Here is a 19,211-nt window from a genome sequence, read left to right on the forward strand (position 1 = left end):
AGGCAATAAAGAAAAATGTGTTGGTAAGCCATCATTGGTAGTTGCGTGGATCACGTGTCAATTACGATACGCAAAGGAACCTGATCTTGTAGTCTGGACACAGGTTGCCATCTTCTTGGTCGGTGTTGTCGCACATAACTCCCTCTACCGGTGAATCGTAGCGAAGGGTCACATTAAAGACAGTTCTGCAAAGAAGCACGTTACACATATCGCCATTAGTATGAACAAAAGTTAAGTATGATATTAAAGTACAGTAGGTTTTGATGCAAAATTTAAAATGTACAGAATTAGGGGTCCAACGTGGTTGCAGCATACGAAGTCGGCAACCTCGAGTTAAATATCCATCATGGCACCCCATGTTATTAACAAGTCCATACTCTAATACTTTGCCATAAGTTCGGGCTTGTGTTGCGTCAAGGTAACAAAATGCCAAAATGACCATAAATTCATCGAATTTGCCATTGAATAAAATAGGCGTTCACGACCCATTGGTGAATTGGAATGTTATACACTTTATCATTTTGAAAGTGTATAGCCTATACAGGAGACCATCATTTATTACTTTTCTGACACATCTAATGTTAAATTCCAAGGCAAACATGAATTAAGACTAATTGATAGAGGTTGTATATTGGTTACAACTCTGTTTATCATTTTATGCGACAAGAAATTGTATCTTTCTCGGAGGTAAAAGTAATAATTTTGTTAAACCACGACAATACCACTTAAACATGTCACTAGGTTGACGTAAAACCAAATAATTTACCCAGGTGAGCGCAAAGCAATGATTTTCTTGTCAACTGCAACCGGGTGATCACATTTAATATCGGGATGGTGACTTCTGATCCTCTTCCAGCTCTCATCATCCCCACATCCTGTTGGATTGTCAGTATCGAGCCAGGCAGTCCAAGTCAAATCGCAAGCTTTAGAAATAGAAAGATATTCTTGTGTATGTCAAAAAAATCAATATATACCAAATAAAACTTATACCGCTGGCACATTAAAAACAAAATTTTTCTAAAACAGGAAAAATGTACATTTATTGAAAGTTATATTTTACTAGTAATAAGTATTTTACTATTCGTTTACGACAAGAAATAATTACTGGAACAATAAAAACTTTCACAACTATTTGAATATTTATTTTGGAAAGGAAATTTTTATATCACATCATAGTTGTTGATTTAACTCAAATTAAATAGAACAGATATTAGGTTTTTTGCAAGCTGTTTGCACAAACTCGTGTGAAAATATACCATTTGAAACGTATTTCTTAGCGTACCTGGAGTAAAAGGCTCTTCGAGGAAAGGCCTTCTATAAATGAATCCACCGTCAAAACCTTCTCTTGATTCGTTTAGAGCTGAAGGACAATCGAATGCTACAGAATATTAAATATTCAATTGTTTTTAAATCGTCAAAATTTTGTGTCATTTCGACTGGCGAGCATATTGTCTTATAAAAATGAAAGTCGATCTGCAACCGAAAATTAGGGAAGAATTTTTTTCTGGGACTTTTTGTTGGTGCATGGTTGTTTTAGTTAGCATTACACGGTTTTTTGGTGTTCAAACTGTTGCTGAACTATAATGAGAAGGTTATTTGGCTGCGTAAGTCACAAAAACTTAGTCGTTTGCAAGTACAATTCAAACAGCAATGCTCCTCTGGCAAAAAATAACGTGCTTTATTTTTCCAACGTCTTGTCTGCCAAAGAGCAAGACTTCATCAGGTTTGCAAGTACGTTTACTGGTATGTGTTATGTTGTATCCGGATAGATGCGTAAATGCAACAAGGCATGTAACAACAATTAGGGCACATGATTACTTACTGATTCGGAAACATGTTTTTCCATCTTTGCCAAGCGCGTAACCAGGGAAGCAACTGCAGATGGCCGTGCCGTTGGACGTAGAACAGTTTTGGCTGCAGCCACCATTTTCGTACTTGCATAAATCTGAAGGAATTAAATTTTTTGGATTGGTTCTTGAATTAATTCCGCAGCCAGATGCATAATAGCGAGTAAAATTGCTGCAAAGTATGAACAAACACAATCCAGCTTTTACAAAAGGAATAAAAAAATTAACCAGTGTAGTGGCATCCCCATTCTCCATCTCTCAGTCCGCATGATTCATCCGTAAGGCAAGTATCACGTTCACAATCCCAATCCCCGTTGCGACACTGACACTTTTGCTCGCATCTGGCATCTGCTTGGCAATCACCGTGCTGAATTTAACATGGAGTAAAAATAAAGCAAGGCAGCCTGAGCTTCGAAATACCTTGCAGTATTCCCTTGTGTGAAAATATCAAAATATTAAATAAAAGCTTCTTGTTTTACTAACATAGGTTGCATGTTATGCACCAAAACGTTGCTTCAGTGAGGGGTTCACCCAAGAGATAGGAAATACCCAGATCCACATACAATTATAATTGAATTCATAGCGATGAATATGAATAAGTTTTTTCCACCAATACATTTCTATGTTAGTTGTATTAAGTGAGTAGACGAAGATTACCTTATAGAAAAGTCCCTCAGATAAACACCCGCACTTGTTCATCGGAACACATTCCCCTGCGCTGAAGATATAACCTTCGTCGCACACACATCCTGACAAACAAAACAGCAATTTGTCAGGGTCGATATAATTAAGTTGCCACCATACGAATTACGTACTTCTGGCCATAGAGTTTCTAAAGTTATGTTTAAAAGATCAAGTTCAATTTTCTTTAACAAGGCAATAATTTCGTAATAGGCCGATTTTATTTATTTTGTTTCCATCTTTGTTCACCTTCAACCGCAGGTGCGCGGACCAACTCTCTCCATCCAAGACACATCGAACCGTCCTTGTCAGAACACGTTGGTTGGCAAGGGGAAGCCCCTTCTTCGTAATGAGAATTTTTCGGACACGTGACTCTAAATCCGATCCACGGGCGAACACCGGTTGGGAAAGTCCCGCCTCGTACTATACACTCGGTGATGAATCCAAATAAGCTGGTTTCGGTGGCATGAAGGAAATCAACTTCATCACATTGTCCTTCGTTGCACAGCGCCCTCACGCACGCCAACTGGTGAGCGGTTTTATCGACGACAGATCGACACGAGTCGAAGATGGCGCTGCCGAGCACTCCGCAAGAGCTGGGACCTTGTAAGTAGTCGAGGAAGCGGGAGTTCGGACAAGCGTCGCCCTCGCTGCCATCACTACACCTAATAATTAAAATAAATGTTGCGCGAGGAACTAAACCAATCTTGAACGCTAGTTTGGCAAAAACAAGTGTTGAAGTTGGTTTTGGGGCAAAAATTTGTGTGCTTCTAATACGTCATTTAACATCCCTTACATAAAACAATAAAAAATATTTTAGACATCGACCTTCCAGCGTGTCCTTTTTGTACTGCCTGTAACATAATTGTACTCACTTGTTGTCGGGAACATTTGGCCACTTCCATGCGTTTCCAAATTGAGCAACTCCACTCGCCAGAGTGCCGTCGGCGTCCATGATGTAGTCGTTGTGTGGGTTGTTGTCAAATGTGCCACAGAGTCCTGAGGTTCGGTCACGGAGCAGTCCGCTAACCGAAATCACAAGGCTGGAAAAATAATTAGACCTAAGTTCATTACATCTTTTTAATTAGAGTTCTTTCGTATTGGTTTTGTCAATCATCAAACAGTGGTCATATAGGATTTTGAAACACTTGATTACAGTTAAATACATTCTAGGTGGTAATGCTGGTCAAACATTGCCGTAAAGCTACTATGTGTAAGCGTGCTTATGCAAGAGCTCTAAATCAAATAGCTTACAACCACATAATTAAATTAATCTGCATGATAAGATTTCCCAGATAGATTTCCAGTGTACATAGAACTAAATCTTATAGTTGACAAAACCTTTTCAAAACGCGTCGATTAAACCGACGATTCTGACTTAAAATTACCCCGATTATAAAATTAAATATTGTACAACAATTGTTGCATTGACTGAACGAAATTTTGGGATGTATTATTTACCCTTCCATTGAGCTGAGTCGCAGGGTGACACCAAACTCGAAACGAACGGTCATGAAGCTGCCTCGTGAGATGAAATGCACTCCACGGTAATTGCTTCCTGGAAGAACGTTCAGATCGTCGACCTGCCCAAGGAAAATTAGGTCAGTTTTACTGAATGGAAAAATATTTCTAGTGACAATGATCTTGTAGGTTTAACTAAATACGTGGTTGTTTGTTTTAAAAAGCCCTGAAGAACGAAATACGATTGAAAAATTACTTTTACATACTTTAATGAAGATAAGCACAAAATATTTGTGACAAATGCCTTCATAAAATGCTTACTTTTACGAAGTTCCATTGGGAGTGCATTAGGACTTCGATACGAGGTTCGCTAATCGTTGTGAGTGTTACCAACAAGCCACGTTTTCCATTTGCCAACTTATGGTTGCGTTGTACAGTGACTCTGAATGTCGGAATGCCGAGTTCCTCACTTCCCAAAACCCTGTACAGGCATTTGCATTGGTCGCTTGTTAATAGAGTTAAACGATCTTTGTAAAGTAAATATTTTCACTATGTGGAGGTGCTTCCAAAATTTATTTTTCGGCTTTTCCTACGTTATAGCACCACTAAATCGAATTCTTTATTTAAGGAACGCTATCAGGAAGTGACAATGAGAGCAATATAAATACGACTTCGAAGTTTATTTTAACTTCAACATGTCTTCATTTAGCATCAGTTGTGTTGTCACGGTTTCCAGTTATTTTAAAAATGTTACCAAAAACGATAATTATCAATAAAAAATTTTGCTCAGGTATGTCACTTTATCGAGTCGGGTATTTGCTCTTATTAGCCTTGACGTGACTTGTAACCTAAAACCAAACGCAAATAATGTTTACTAGGCTTAAGCTGTGTGCAATGAATACTGAAACATGTTATTTCCAACACTACGATATATTAGCCGTAACTCTTTAGCTGACCACATATAGAAAATTTACCCCATGGCGATGTATTGGCAACTTCCATTAAAGTTGTATTGACGTCCATCGAAGGTGGAAACGAATGTATTTCCCACGACCAAGCACTCTGCATTCTGTAAACGAGATTGAACTTACATTAAATAATGCAACTATGGTTATCTACTATTATTTCAAACGCATACTGTGGACAACACAAATCGTAAAATGACGATTTCCAATTTTTTTTCTGTACTATATTATATGCAAAAAAAAATTTAACTTAAATCATCCCAACAGCTTATACGTAGTTAGTCCAACTTCCTAAATTATATTTCTCTATTTTGTCGTTTAATTCAAGGCTTCACATGATAAACTCTGACCTAAGTCAACCAATATCACGTGAAGAATGTTATAGATAAATACATTTTAATAACAAATGTTACACACCGGCACCAGACATCTGTAGTCGCTACCCACTGCCACGCATTGCTCTTCACCGGTGCAGCTTAAATCGTTGCACTCCCATTTATTCGGTCCGTTACAAGCACAGCGACGAGTACAGTCGGAATTTGTCTCAGTAAAACCTGTGGATAGAAAAAAATGGAAAATCTATGTTTGGGAAATATCATAACAGATTGCCCGAAAATATTAGAAAAGACCACCCTACAACCCTATTACCATACTGAGGGTTTTACGAAAGTTTTTACAAAAATAGAAAATCAAACTCATTCTAGAACATGAATTAGTTTGGAATTGGAACAAGTTATGATCAAGAAGTTTGGAAATGAAACTAAAACTATGATAACTGCCCCGCATTATAGTCTTCGACCATTACCTTGAGGGACATATGCTCTGTCGTCGGGGTAACATCCGCAAGACTCCAGTCGAACACAAACTCCATTTTGCCGAACATAACCAAAGTTACACACGCATCCGTCAACAGTTGGCAAAGCGCACCTGCAAATGGCGATACCGCGAAATTGACCAACTTTCAGATATCAGAAAATTTATGGTTTGCAGATTTTTGAATTTCCTGCATGTTTCTTCCAAACGATTTAGATTGTAATTCGAGAATGTTCTGCAACCCTTAAACTTCGCCAACTAAAAGCAAGTTGCAACTTTAAAGCGAACTGTACGAGTTGTTCAAAGGCAGTTTGAGACATGACCATTGTTTGGTACTTTATAATATTTAGTGCAATGTGTTGTTGTGGTAATATGGGTGCATCAAAACGGTTCCATTACGTTCAGGTAAACAACGTTTAGTAAACATCAGGTGTTACAAAATTTAGGTTTTACCTGTCCTCGGCAGATGGATCGCTGCAAGAATTCGGGCACCCGGTGGAACAAGTCTCATAATGTGAATTTGAAGGACATTCTGATTCAGTCATATTTAGTCTTTCCCGCGCATCACACAAAGGCACAGCCGATGCACGACAGTCCTCCAATGCTCGGTCTAAAACCTACAATCCCGAAACGATATAAAAAGGTAACATCTGTGTCGCGAAAAAGAACACATAATAAATGGTATTAGTGCCAAATATGCGTATTGGACGAAAAACTGAAAATGTGAACCTGTTGCGGATGCCATCTTTGAATTTACTGAAGCGTGATGCGTTTTTTTTGTGTCTTGTTTTTTTCTGCGCCGCTCTCGAAAAGGAACGAACCATATAGCGACAGACATTCAATAAAATACACGCTATCAAGCACCCGCTTTAAATCAACTAACTTTTCTAGTTACAAAAAATGTGGTATAAAACTTCCCAGAAATTATTGCCCATTTTTACAACTACCAAAGTTCTATAAACATGTAGAAACCTAACTTACGTCTTTCACTATAGTGATGTTTCCGCGAGTTGCACAAACATCATAGAGACAATCGTTGAAGAGGGCGGTGAAGTTAACAACCGAGGAGCAAGCGGCGAAGACCTCTGACGTTGCTTTGAAAATGTTGCAAGTTGGTGCGCTGGAAATAATGTTTCGTATTATATATAACGAACGACCATTATAACACAAGTAAAAAAAAAATTCTGTAAATGGGATGTTAATTGTCTAAAAATCCTATGACAATCAACAATCAAACATCACGCCTATTAGGCAAAAATATTGCACAAATATTTTCTGAGTTTCCCCTAAATCGAGCGTTTTGCCGCTTTTTGTACTACGTTTTCCCAGATACAAATTATAATAAAATTACGATTTCGGTACATTATATTTCTTCACACATGAAAAAGCAATTCTTACTATAGTTCCCTATCAGCGTCTGAACACACGAACTCTGGTGGAGGTTCTGGAGTACCGCAATCTCCAACTTGGAAGCTTTTCCCGAAATCGTTCACGCTTGTGACCACAGTACCGTTGGCATTTCGGTAGTCATCGGTCGGGTCACCGTTGAAATCACCGCAAAGTCCGCGTACCTGTCACAGTTTGAAATGTCTTGTTACTACGCTAAAAGCAATCAGAGGGCTATCTTTGCATGTAGTTAGGTTGGTCATTAGAATAATTGAAATTGACAATCGTCAAAACTTCTTTCTATTAGTTTTAACGAAGCCTGAAGTGTCTTTTTACTTTGGCTTTCTGTTGCTCAGTAGAGAAAACTACGACGGCAACGGAACAAGCCGTCGTGAATGTTCTGGTGTTTAATGAAAGTTTGTGAAACGCCTCATGCACTATTTTTGCGAACCGCATTGTTTTGGTGCAATTTGGCAATGATTTTTTAAATACTGCAATACTGTGTAAATATTTTTTTTTAAACGCTCTAAAATCTTACGCGGCGAACAGCTCCTGGAACTCGAAGTTTGAGAACATTTCCATTGAATTTCACTCTAGATTTTTCAACTTCCAGTACAAGGCTTCTACCGCTGGTGAAGATTCGAACGCCACCAATGGTTCGATCCATCGTGGTGAATGTCACATTGGCAAGTAAATTCCAAACCTGCATGATTTTGAATCATGTGTATTATATTTTATGCTCATATATTATGTTTAAAGCAGTAGGCTGTTTAATGGAACAAAGTACATGCGTTACCAAACAAAATATTTCATATCGAATTGTTTACATAATTTGTTGTAAATTATGAAATACATGATGTTTGCTTGCAAAGCTCCCCTAGAATGTCATTCGATTCGGTTTAAACAAAATACTCATACCGTGGCGGTGACTTTGCTTCCGTCCCGATTCATCGTCACAGTGACGTCACGCCCATCATAACTAAAAGCGACTTTGACTGACTTAAGCCATGAAACACGCGTCACGCCATTTCGGAATTCATTTTGGGTTACCACCGAAAGGTGATTTCCCGTGTTGGAATTCGTTCCTTCAAACAGAAGGTATCTGCACGCCCCTTGGAAGTCAAATCGGCGACCGTCCAATGATACGTAATGCGGATCTCCAGCAGCCACACACTCTCCGAAATCTGTTTTTTTATATTGATAAAATAGAGAAGGTTTCAACAGTTTGTTTTATTTGGCTTGGTACTTCTATTACATCAACACAGGGCCGCAAAAATATTCTTAATTGATTCAGACGTTTCTTGACTTCCCGAAAATAAATTAACTAAAGATAACCTATCATTAACAAGAGAGATGCAACTCACGGCGTCAATATTCCAAGGTACCTATTAGCGAAGGCCTGAAACACGTACCTGTATCTTCGCAGCCCAGCTGGTGGGTGGTCGGTGACACTTGACAAACTTCACCTGTACCACAGCTTGTTGCAGTACAAGTGAGGACAGTCCTTGAGCAAGTACATCTTTCTACGCAACCAGCTCTAACGAATGTGTGACCGCTCTGGAACAAGTGTGGGGAAAGTAATTACAATGTTACTATGGTAACATATTTAGGTGTCGTGGTTTACTCCCGCCTGTACGCTTGTATTACATATATGGCCACAACCAAACCCTTAATTTGCGTGTTGGTGCCGGAACACTTAAGCTTTTGTTTTTTTTTCTACTAAAACAAAAAAAATTCTAAAAAATTTTGTGAAAAAAATATTTTTGCGAAACAGAAAGTGCACGAGCTTTTGTGAAGAAAGTTCATTGTGAAAACAGAATAAACTTACCTCATAATAGACGCCAGCTGCTGAGCACCCGCAATCAGTAAGTGGGACGCATTTTAGACCGGACAATACGTAGCCATCATTGCAAACGCAACCTGGGTGAAAAATAATAAGTTAGCCAACTAAAGTTAAATATTCATAGAATTGAATGAGTGATATTAAATTGCATTTGTTTTTTGTTGCAAAGGATTCGTTGTTTCACCCACTAAATGGTCAATGTCGAGGCAAAAAAAATCGTTGTACCTGACACTTGAGGTTTTTTGCATCTTGCAGCTTCTGTTGGTCGACGACATGTGTTTGGACAAGCTGTACCCTCGTGTTCATAGTGAGAGTTGGCGGGACAGGGCGGGGTCGCTGTGTTAAAACAAACATTTGACTGAGATGTGTTATTTAGATGCGTTGTTTGAACAAACAGGGGATATCAGTTTGGTCCCGAACTTTAGGATAAAACATTGTCAGTCAGCTTGAAATTTTAAATGTCGTAAAGAATAATTAACATTTTATGTTCATATATAAGCAGGTTTCTTCTTTGAGAATAGGTTTTTGTATTTATTTTGGGATATTTACATTTACTGTGTTTCGGTGATACTGATGATGCCAAACAATTTTATGTATCGCATTATTTGATTATGAAACTTTCAGTTTCAACATTTTCATGATGCGTAAAAGGCATTTTTTAGCAGTAACTTTATACTTACGTAGTCCTGTGACGTTTGTCCAGTTACAGACTTCGATGCCCGCCTTTTGACATTGATCAGCATAGTCGGAAATAGCTCGTTCGATTGTTCTTAAGTTGCCTTCGGTAACGCACCCATCGAAAACGCAGTTCTGCAAATAGAATTTTGGATCGTAAGGATAAATAAACACTATTTTGATTGTAACGACAATAATGCTGCCTGAAATGGAGCGAGAAGTTTTATAATAAGGTTGTTTTCCGAAAATCAAACCAACAGTCTAAAAAAAAATTCAATTGATATTTTGGTATATTGGGCAAATAAAGTTTTGGTTTTATTATTCGGTGATTTGAATTTCAGCTCTTAAACTAAACCTAAATTTACCTAAAGAGAAAACGTTTTGCCATTTCATTGGGATTTCGTGTTAGCATTTAGGTGGCCAATCTTCAACTAAAAGTTCAACTAATATCAACAAACGAAACCAATGAAAAAAGATATTTTCAAATAAAACATTCACCCTGACAACTTCGGGCTCAGGAAATCTTTCTCTGCAGGTTCTGAAACAGTCTTCGTTTATGACGTTGCAAATTTTTTCATAGGCGGCTTCATCTAAACAGCCACCTTCTCCTTCAGTTACGACTTTGCATCTGACATATGGAAAACAAAGATATTTTTCAAAACAAAAAAGCTAAACCTTATTAACCCGAAAGGAGTAACGTTATGCTATGTCACGTTATTCGCCGTTGAATCCCAGCATGTTGAAAGTCGCCACGAACCACGCAATAAGATTTTACAGTTATGACATCACGGTTGTGAAAATTTGGTTGTAAACTGAAGAAACTACTGTAGCTGATGAGTATAGAATGCAGTAATTGTTTGCCAACGTTTCAACGAAATAAACTGCCAACGTCCAAAACATGTTAGTGCCATCTCATTACATTATACTGCTCTTTACACTGTAGCTGTGTGAATAACGTACCTTGCGTTGCCACCAACTTTCTGACTGTTTCCAAACTCAACTGCATTCAATATGATGCTTGTGTTGCTGGGTAGGGCAAAGTCGTCGCTCATGTCACCGTTAAGATTGCCACACAAACCTGCAAATAGATTAGATTTTTAAAAACTTGTTCCGAAATGACCGAAAGCAATGTTGTGAACTTGGTCTACAGTGTTGCAAAACACAAATATGTCGAAATTAAATATTCAGCGTTTGATAAATCTAAGTTGTTGCGCATTATGCTTTCTATTATCTTCTAAACTGATCAGGCGGCAAACAGCTACCAAACTACGTATTTTTGTGCTCCGCAGGTCAGAACAGTTTACATACCAGTGACTAAATTTCCGTAAGAACCAGATAAGGATACTCGGAAGTTGTAGAAACCGTTGTAAGTTATGGTAAGCCCGAAAGTTGTTGTCAATTCATACGTTCTACCAGTTCGGACAAGCGTAACACCTTCACTGACCAACGCGTAAGGTGGTGTGATATCCATTCCATCAACCTAAATATATGCATTAATTTACAGTCAATTGAAATGTTTTGGTTTATAACTTGAGGTCTACTCTGTTAATTACTATCGTTATATTTTATGGACATACTGTTAAAAATTATGAGCACATTTCTTGGAAATCAATTCTGTGTAAAATATAACTTGCCCTTATTTGATTTCCAGCAATAAATTGGATGGTGTGGTTTCCGATATTCAGTGAAGCTTGTTTCAACCAAGAAACTCTGGTATTGCCGCCGCGAAATTGATTTTCAACCTAAAAGGCAAAAATTGAATACCAATTTCAAACGCAACTTGAGGTAGAAAATCAAACAATTCATTGCAATATATCGAATTGCTACAAAACAGAGGCTCAAACACACCCCACTTTATACCGTCAATTTTACTGAGTTGTTGCCAGGTATAATACAACTGCTCTTCTTGCAAAGATTAACGTAGTATGGGGCCCGACGAAAGTCGATGCCTTGCTGGCAAAACATAGGTATAACAAATATATGTATTTTTGCCATGGTCACCAGCTGCACTGATGAGAAAGTTACAGGTCGAAACAGTGTGTATACACCTGTCTACAGCTAAACTCTATTATGGCTCGTTTGTGCATATAATATGTAATTTTTGTTTTCCAACTAAAATAAAAAATTTTCAGTTTGTGTATATCTTGCGCAACCGGCCCTGCTCCCTTCAAACCTTAAATGAAAACGAAAAATACTCCTTACCAAGATTGAGAAAGGTCGTAGTTGGCCGGTGGCAGTCCTAAAAGTTGTTTCTACCAACGTGTAAATGCAGGTACCCTGGAAGTCGTAATATTTCCCATCAAACGTTTTGTAATGCGAGGCACCGACCGCCTGACAAGTTTGCCTCTCTAAAAATTTTTGAATTAGTATTGCAAAAAGGTCTATCATTTTATAAAATTACAACAAATGTTTCAACTTTAATGATATCTCAAATCAATGGAACACCAAGCGTAGAAAATACATACAGGCAAGAATTACCCATGTGCAGTTGACACTTACCTACAAAATTGCATCTGAGATTGTTTACGGTCCAGGTACCATTCACACATACGCTCAATGCAGCCCCATCAAGCACGTAGTCTGGGCCGCACTCAACTATGCACCGCGAACCATCGTTGTTGAGGTCCGTACAAGTAATTCTCGTCCCCTCTCCAGCATTGAAAAGCTCCACAGGGCACTGAAGCACATGAAGACAAAATAGTAGTGAGAATATATGTTAAAGTAACGTAGTTTGTCTGTGTTGATTGGTACCTAGTTTTGTACCCAACGGATCGACGATTGACCGAAAGGTACCACAAAGTGAAAATCTGTGTGCCTGCTAGTCTACCAGCTAGCATGTGCCACAGTCACCAGCTGCACTGATGAGACCTTACAAGTCTAAACAGTGTGTACACCTATCTGCAACTTTAAAGTTATCTCACCGGTTGTGTTAATTGTAGACTATTACAACATTGTTCGTGTGGTAGAATATCTCACGTATTAATTTGCGGATAAATGTCGTGGCTTTTCTGTGCTTTCTGGAGGTTATTGAAAGCTGGTTTTGTGGCCATTGCACAATGTCACAGCCTTATATTTGCCTCTCTATCATCGTTACCACGCTACAAAGTCGCAATGCTTATAACGCAGTAAATATACCTATCTGGTTCGCATGTTACTCGCGACGATTCATTCACTAAACTTTCATAAAATGGTTATAATTTTAAACTGTCACAAGTCAAATATACCTTAATTGCAGCATCGCGAATTAGAACATTAAAACTTTGAAAGACGAACTCGGAACTGGCGGCTGGCGTTGCAGTCAGAAGCACTGGACTGAGAGACCCTGGCAATGCATCTGGTGGTGCAGTGATTGTGATGTTCAATCTTGTAGTAGTTCCGTTGATAACAGAACTGAAAACAAACATATCGCGATAAACCTTTCAAATTTTTTTTTTTTTTTTTTTTTTTTAAGGTTTAACTTTATAAAAAAAAATTCATACTTACGAACTTATGATGGAAAGTGCGTATCCGCGTGGATCCGAAATATCAAATGTAAATGAGTCTTCTAGGTCCGTGTGAAGGTAGGTGGCCACCTGAAAGGTGTTTACAAAGTTTTTTTGTCGGTTGTGAATCTTTTGTTCGTTAAAGCTACTCAAGCTGTCTATAATTACGGCAAATTGCGTACTGCAATGCATGATATAACATCCTTCAAAGAGGAAATTTTTGTTTCTTAACAGTACTTTTACAAAAATCTGCGTATACAGTTTTTTTTTTACTTTACATAGACCCAGACCCAGTTTAGAACACTGCTGTCTAATTTGCAAATACGGATAGATGTGTACAACAACATACATCCGTGTAAATTGTTGACCTACCGTAATTGTAGTACCGGGGTCAAGCATCTGGTCAGCAATAGGGTCGAGTGTTATATTGGCCGATAGGGGCGACACAGCGCAAGGATCCATTCGGGTAAAAGCTCTTCCATTTATTGTGCCTTGAAATCTCTGAAAAATAGAATAAATTGCATGAGAGTAAAGTATAAAGTAAACAATGTAATTTGAAACAGAACTTTTATCGCAAACAAACAGCTATAGTTAACCCTTTTAACAATTTCTGTACAATCTTGTTTTATTATGTGGCAAATGTACCCAGAACGAATCCAAAATCGTCCAATATCCACAGAAAAAGTAAACTTAATTACAGCCTTCAAGGGAAATCCACCAAAGAACGCTATGCTTCTCCATGGCAATTTTAAATTCATTAGAATCACGTAAATGCTCCCTTGTGTATAAATACGATGTAATACAATAACAAGGAACTTATCCTACGTTGTTGGTGATACATGCACCATTTACGGACATTTCAACTTACAATGAAAAATCGCTGTTCTGGAACTTTGAAAGAGGTATTTGTTCTAAACTCTTCATTGCTTGATCCACAACGATCGATGTTGCGTGATAAGATTTCTGTGCCGCTCAAGGTTACAAGGGAAATTTTGGTTAATTCAGCACCTCTGACGTCACCAAACAAATGCCCATAGACGTGTGCGGTAGTTCCTGGTAAAAATAAGTTAAACATTAAATTATAATTTTAGACCTCGCACATTCACAAGTCCAGTCGCCATGATCTTTCTCAGGTAAACCTGTGCAAATTTCGTGAAAGTGTATAAAAATGTTTTACATTTTGAGTGAGATTGTGCTTTTGAATTTAAAAAACATGTCGAAGAAGATTAAATTTGAATACCTGCTCTTGGTTGTGTCCTGTGCACGAGAACTCCATTTACTTCTTCAAACATCGTTGGAATCGCTCCAAAAATGCTGAGAGCCGAAACCTCCACACTGAAAGAAACATGTTCATAAAAGTTAAATTAACATTTTATTTGCTGTCTAGAACGCACCAGCATCTCCTTATGCAACTGGAAAGTCTCTTAATACAACGTGTATTTGTATATTACGCGCGACGCATTGGACCCACTTGTATAAAGTTGCTTTGGACAGATATACTGTGAACGCTGTGTGATTGCCGACCGGCACACGAAGAAGGCGGAGTCCCGCGGCATTTGCTAGATCGGTCACGTTTGTAACTTCATCTGAAGGAAGCAACCAGGAACTCTTGTTAAATGACTATATTAATGCATTTGTAACTGCAGTGAGAGGGATATATTTCAAGCTACGCTATAAATTAGGTGTTTTAAATTGATAGCACTCAAAGTTCAACAGAAAAGTTCAACAGTTTCACACTAACTTCAAACAATAGCTAACATTTGCAGTTTCAAAACAATAGCTAACATAATGGTCTTACTTCCGGCTTCATCTTCAATGCGATCGAAGACAAAAGATCCCTTTGATCCGGAAAGCAGAATTGTAACGTAATCAAGTGTTGAATCAACTGCAAATGTTATCGTGCTTTCGTTCCGATCTACTGCGTTCATAAGAAGGACCTATAAGAAACAAACAAGAAATTTCAATTTAATTACTTATTGCCCGTTGTTGGTTTGTCATATCCACTTATATTTGGTTGCAAGAAGTATAACAAAGTGGCAATGAGGCCGAATGTTAATCGGTGATAAGTTAAATCCTAAACGAATTTTAACGAAAAATTCAACTAAAATTACACCTAAACGTGTTTTCATTCAGGTTTATCGGCATTTCACAAATGTAAACTTTAATTAGCTGGAAAAAGTCATCATCAATAATTACCCGTCCTTGTGCTGTTAAAGTGTTGAAAAGTTCTGTAACCGTATTGAAATCAGATTTGCTTGTCACTGTAACCAAACCGCCACTGGCTTTTGCTATTCGGTCGTATAAAGGAAAGCCGTTGGGGTTTGAAAGTGTGTTTGTCAATAGGGAAACCACCTGCAGAAGAATAATGTTTAAATACTGTTTAAAAATATGTATGCTATGCAATCATGGCTAGTTCGTATATTTTCAATATTTAAGTATACAAAACTGCCTACGGGTTTGCTGCTATTGCTCAATAAAATTTTGTTCAAATAGTTCATGACATTTACCCGAACTTTCTTGATAATTGCCAACGCTGTAACTCTGCTTTCGAGCTCTTCGTCTTGAGCATCAGCATCAGTGATCATAAATACGATTGACCTGTTAGTTAAAATCATTCTTAGTTCAACGACTCTACAATAACAGCACCTTGCACACTTTTCCGTTCTCCAAGTAATTTTACGTGTATAAAGCCTACATCCTTTTTTTATTTTATGACAATAAATTCGTAGTAAAACTTGTTTTTCTCCCAACTGAAAATTCACAAACCTCTTCGAACTTTTAAGAATTGCCTGTTCTATTCCCTTCATCGAAAGTTCTGGAAAATCATCTCCACCGCTTGCAGCGAGGTTGTTAAGTGCCTGGGTAATTACGGCTGGGTCACTTGTGACAGTAATTGGCCCATATCCTGTTTTTGACACAAATGGGGGTTTCTGGCTTTATTACAATCAGTTTTACATAAACGACTTTACAAATCCTCAACCAACATTTGGGTCTTGAATATTTGAATATTTGGAAAATTATACAAACTCCCAAGCAGCACCCGACAACATACACCCAGCGGTTAATCTGCATTAAGCTAATCGGAAAATACCGCAAAATGTATGCGAACGTGAGTTGGATCGGCACGCAGTGTAATGACAATTTGGTTCACTACCTTCATTTTGAATAAATTCGCCACTGCGTCATCTCGCTTACTAATATTGCTGTAATATTTAACGAAACCAAAACCAAAGTTTGTTTCTACACAATGCGGCAACCTCAGGTGACACATATGCGAGTGTTTCGGCCAACTTAGTGTATATGTTATAATTGAGTTGCCTTAATTTAATGAAACAAACTGCAATGACTAGAAACAACAAAGAAGAGGTGGAAACTGATCGAACTTTCTCGGTAATTTTAAACAAAAAATATATTTTTCTGATATTGCGAAAGCATCTAAAATTATGCGGTTTCCTAAAGTACCACAAAGATTCAACTTACCTGGGTCGTTGAAAGGACTTAGGACGTAGCGAAGTGGTTGATTAAGAGTTCCTGCGGTTGCATTAATAATGCCAATGGTCCTTAATTTAGCATCGTTTATTTCGCTGCCCATGCTTCCAGTTGTATCGATGGCAAACGACAGAGTTGTGCCAACCCTTACGCTCAGAAACAGCTCGTACTCACTTTGCGCTAAAAATAAAGTAGTTTTAGGTCGTTATTTAAGGACCTGTTATATAGAGGTTGGATTAAAGTCTTTCTAGGATAGACAAAAATAACAGATTAAACTTGAATCATTTAAAAACACATTTAAATCCTTCATAAACCGCTACAACAGATTTTTTTTTTTTTTTTAGCAAACAAGGTCTTACAAACAGCGGCGCTGATGGTTTCATAGAGTTGGGCAATGCGTGGTTCGATGATTGCTGACTGTTCGTTGGTTATTGCCTCAAAGTTAATTGTCGACCCGATGCCTGGAGTGGTGTTAATGATATGCAGAATCAGATAGAACATTTCAGTGCGCGCCACATCGTACTCTCCGACCCGGATAAGACCAATGACCTTGGCAATGTCATCAGTATCCGCCCCAATCAAAGGTGAATAGAATCCATCAAGGAATGAGTTAAGGACGCTACAAAGTGGAAGACATTAACCTTCACGGACAAGTATTTTGTACTCATAGCGTTTACTTGTTTTTTTAGTTACAATATGATTGCGTTGCAACAGACAAAACAATTCACAAAGGAAATAGTTAATTTGTCAGAGATTGAATATTCGGCAGTTTTTTTTCACCACTTGCTAAATATTGACAAAAGATCTGGCAGCAGCTCACAGAGACATTTCGTTGCAATGTCAAATTTTCCCGCACATTCGTAGCTGCAAAGTTTTTAGCAGTTGCATCAACATATACCAGAATTCCTATCAGTATCTATCTAAATAACACACAAGACTAATGATAGGCCATAGATTTTTGGGAAACTGTATGTAATCGTAAAAGGCAACTTGACAAGATTTTTTAGATCCTACCTAGCTGTTGAAGCCGGTCCGTTGTATCGAATAGTGAAGAGTTCATACAGCTCATATGAAAGGGTGACGTCAATAGGTCTGAAGCCATCATCCCCGACCACTTGGTCAGCGAAGTAACGAGTCATGGCGTTGATCAGTGACTGCTGCAACACTTGCTTCAGTGTTCTTGTGCCAAGAGGTTGATCTCCACAGAAAGTCTGTATATCCTATAATGTACGAAGCACTGCAAGCTTTAGGATTATGCAATCGTAGCGCGAAATAAACGCAAACCTGATGCAATAACATATTTGGGAGTCAAAATTTATAAAATATTTTGTGATAACATTGACGTTTCTACCAACAAGCGACGTGGCCACGTTGTTCATACAAAACAACGTGCAACCGTGCAATATGAACATATGAAGAACTTACGCTTTGACCTCCAACGCTGATCAGCATGCCGGCCAGCAGAACCAGCGAGATTCCAACAAAAACTTTCATAATTTTTCAGAGCTTCAGAATCACCAGTCGTAATTAAAACAAGAAATCACGTCACCGTATATTACAATAGCGTTTCGTCAGAAAGAGTCAAATATTTAACCTTCGGGATTCCTTTCCTTGAAACCTTCGGGACGATCCCACAAAACATGTGAATATGTCGATTGGACCCGAATGCTTTTATAGCCTGCAAACGGCTCATGGGCCTCCACATTTCCTTTTTCCAATAGAAACTTGAATAACGGCGAAAAAACAATCCCGATAAACACCAACATATCTTTCGCCTGGGGCCGTTGCCGGTTTCTAGTCGGAATACATTACGTAAGGGTTCATATCAAGGTTAAAACTAACTTGTATCAAATTACGCAATCCAAATCAGGATCAACTTTACTTATGTTTGTTACTCACAACTAAAAACCTACAATAACACTTTAGAAAAGGCGCCATCAATTCAAAGTTCTTTCTTTTCGTGGGGAGCATTCGTTACTGACGTTGCGAACAAGTATATTAATTTAACGTAGGGTAATAAAACATGCTGGTCACCTTGTCAATGCCGACCAAAGTTATTTTATCTTCCAAAATTATTCCTTTAATATACGCGCAAATTTGGACCAAGTTTGGCGACAAATCTGTGTCGGGGTGTTAAAATTTTTCCCTTTGTTGGGCATAAAACGGAGGTTAACTTGGGATAATGATAATTTTTTGAAAATCTGCACAAAATCTGTACAATTCTTTATGAATACGAAACCGGCGATGCCCCCAAAGGAATGGTTTTGCACATTTTGAATTGTCGTCACCCTTTGGAAATCACGAGCCGATTCGGCAACCCTTCCCAATTTAGATGTCGTGTGTTATTATGACGGGCATTTATAAAACGAACCCTAATTGTTTGGCCTCCACGCATCCCCTAGCAACACATCTTGTTTCCCATGAAGGTGCAGAACATACTTTGGCGCCATAGTCACAGGACAAAGTTTAAGGTATTTTTCAGGAATGTGCATTTTGCCTTATTGTGTTAGATTAAATTTTTATCACCTAAGACCCCTTTATGTCGGGTAATAATGATTTGCAGGGATTT

The 19,211-nt window shown here is 38.2% G+C and overlaps 1 protein-coding gene across 1 annotated transcript; it reads right to left on the reverse strand.

The window, feature by feature from the left end:
- Positions 1-25: 25 nt before the first annotated feature.
- Positions 26-18,160, reverse strand: LOC145890181 (IgGFc-binding protein-like). The gene is made up of 42 exons (XM_082981211.1): positions 18,068-18,160; positions 17,657-17,862; positions 17,002-17,261; positions 16,634-16,822; positions 15,920-16,058; positions 15,661-15,751; positions 15,350-15,505; positions 14,952-15,090; positions 14,625-14,739; positions 14,394-14,488; positions 14,022-14,206; positions 13,526-13,654; positions 13,155-13,243; positions 12,896-13,061; positions 12,171-12,348; positions 11,874-12,019; positions 11,306-11,413; positions 10,980-11,151; positions 10,632-10,749; positions 10,170-10,299; positions 9,677-9,806; positions 9,222-9,332; positions 8,982-9,073; positions 8,566-8,710; positions 8,072-8,337; positions 7,692-7,856; positions 7,166-7,338; positions 6,749-6,887; positions 6,221-6,384; positions 5,760-5,881; positions 5,372-5,508; positions 4,964-5,058; positions 4,311-4,470; positions 3,990-4,111; positions 3,404-3,571; positions 2,778-3,193; positions 2,505-2,596; positions 2,076-2,214; positions 1,823-1,945; positions 1,283-1,378; positions 767-923; positions 26-185 (listed from the first exon to the last, which is right to left on the reverse strand). Exons 1-42 carry the CDS (start codon positions 18,134-18,136, stop codon positions 62-64), a joined length of 6,216 nt encoding a protein of 2,071 aa, XP_082837337.1. The 5' UTR covers positions 18,137-18,160; the 3' UTR covers positions 26-61.
- Positions 18,161-19,211: the final 1,051 nt, after the last annotated feature.

The sequence above is a fragment of the Ascidia mentula genome, chromosome 2, assembly GCF_947561715.1.
Source record: "Ascidia mentula chromosome 2, kaAscMent1.1, whole genome shotgun sequence".
Taxonomy (NCBI): domain Eukaryota; kingdom Metazoa; phylum Chordata; class Ascidiacea; order Phlebobranchia; family Ascidiidae; genus Ascidia; species Ascidia mentula.

Excerpts from the sequence above, each read along its gene's own strand:
- LOC145890181 (XM_082981211.1), bottom strand. The coding sequence starts at position 18,136 with ATGAAAGTTTTTGTTGGAATCTCGCTGGTTCTGCTGGCCGGCATGCTG. Across the intron at positions 4,471-4,963 it reads TGCCAATACATCGCCATGGG|GGTTTTGGGAAGTGAGGAAC; the intron begins GTAAATTTTCTA and ends ATGCCTGTACAG. Across the intron at positions 2,597-2,777 it reads CCGCGCACCTGCGGTTGAAG|GATGTGTGTGCGACGAAGGT; the intron begins GTGAACAAAGAT and ends TTTGTTTGTCAG.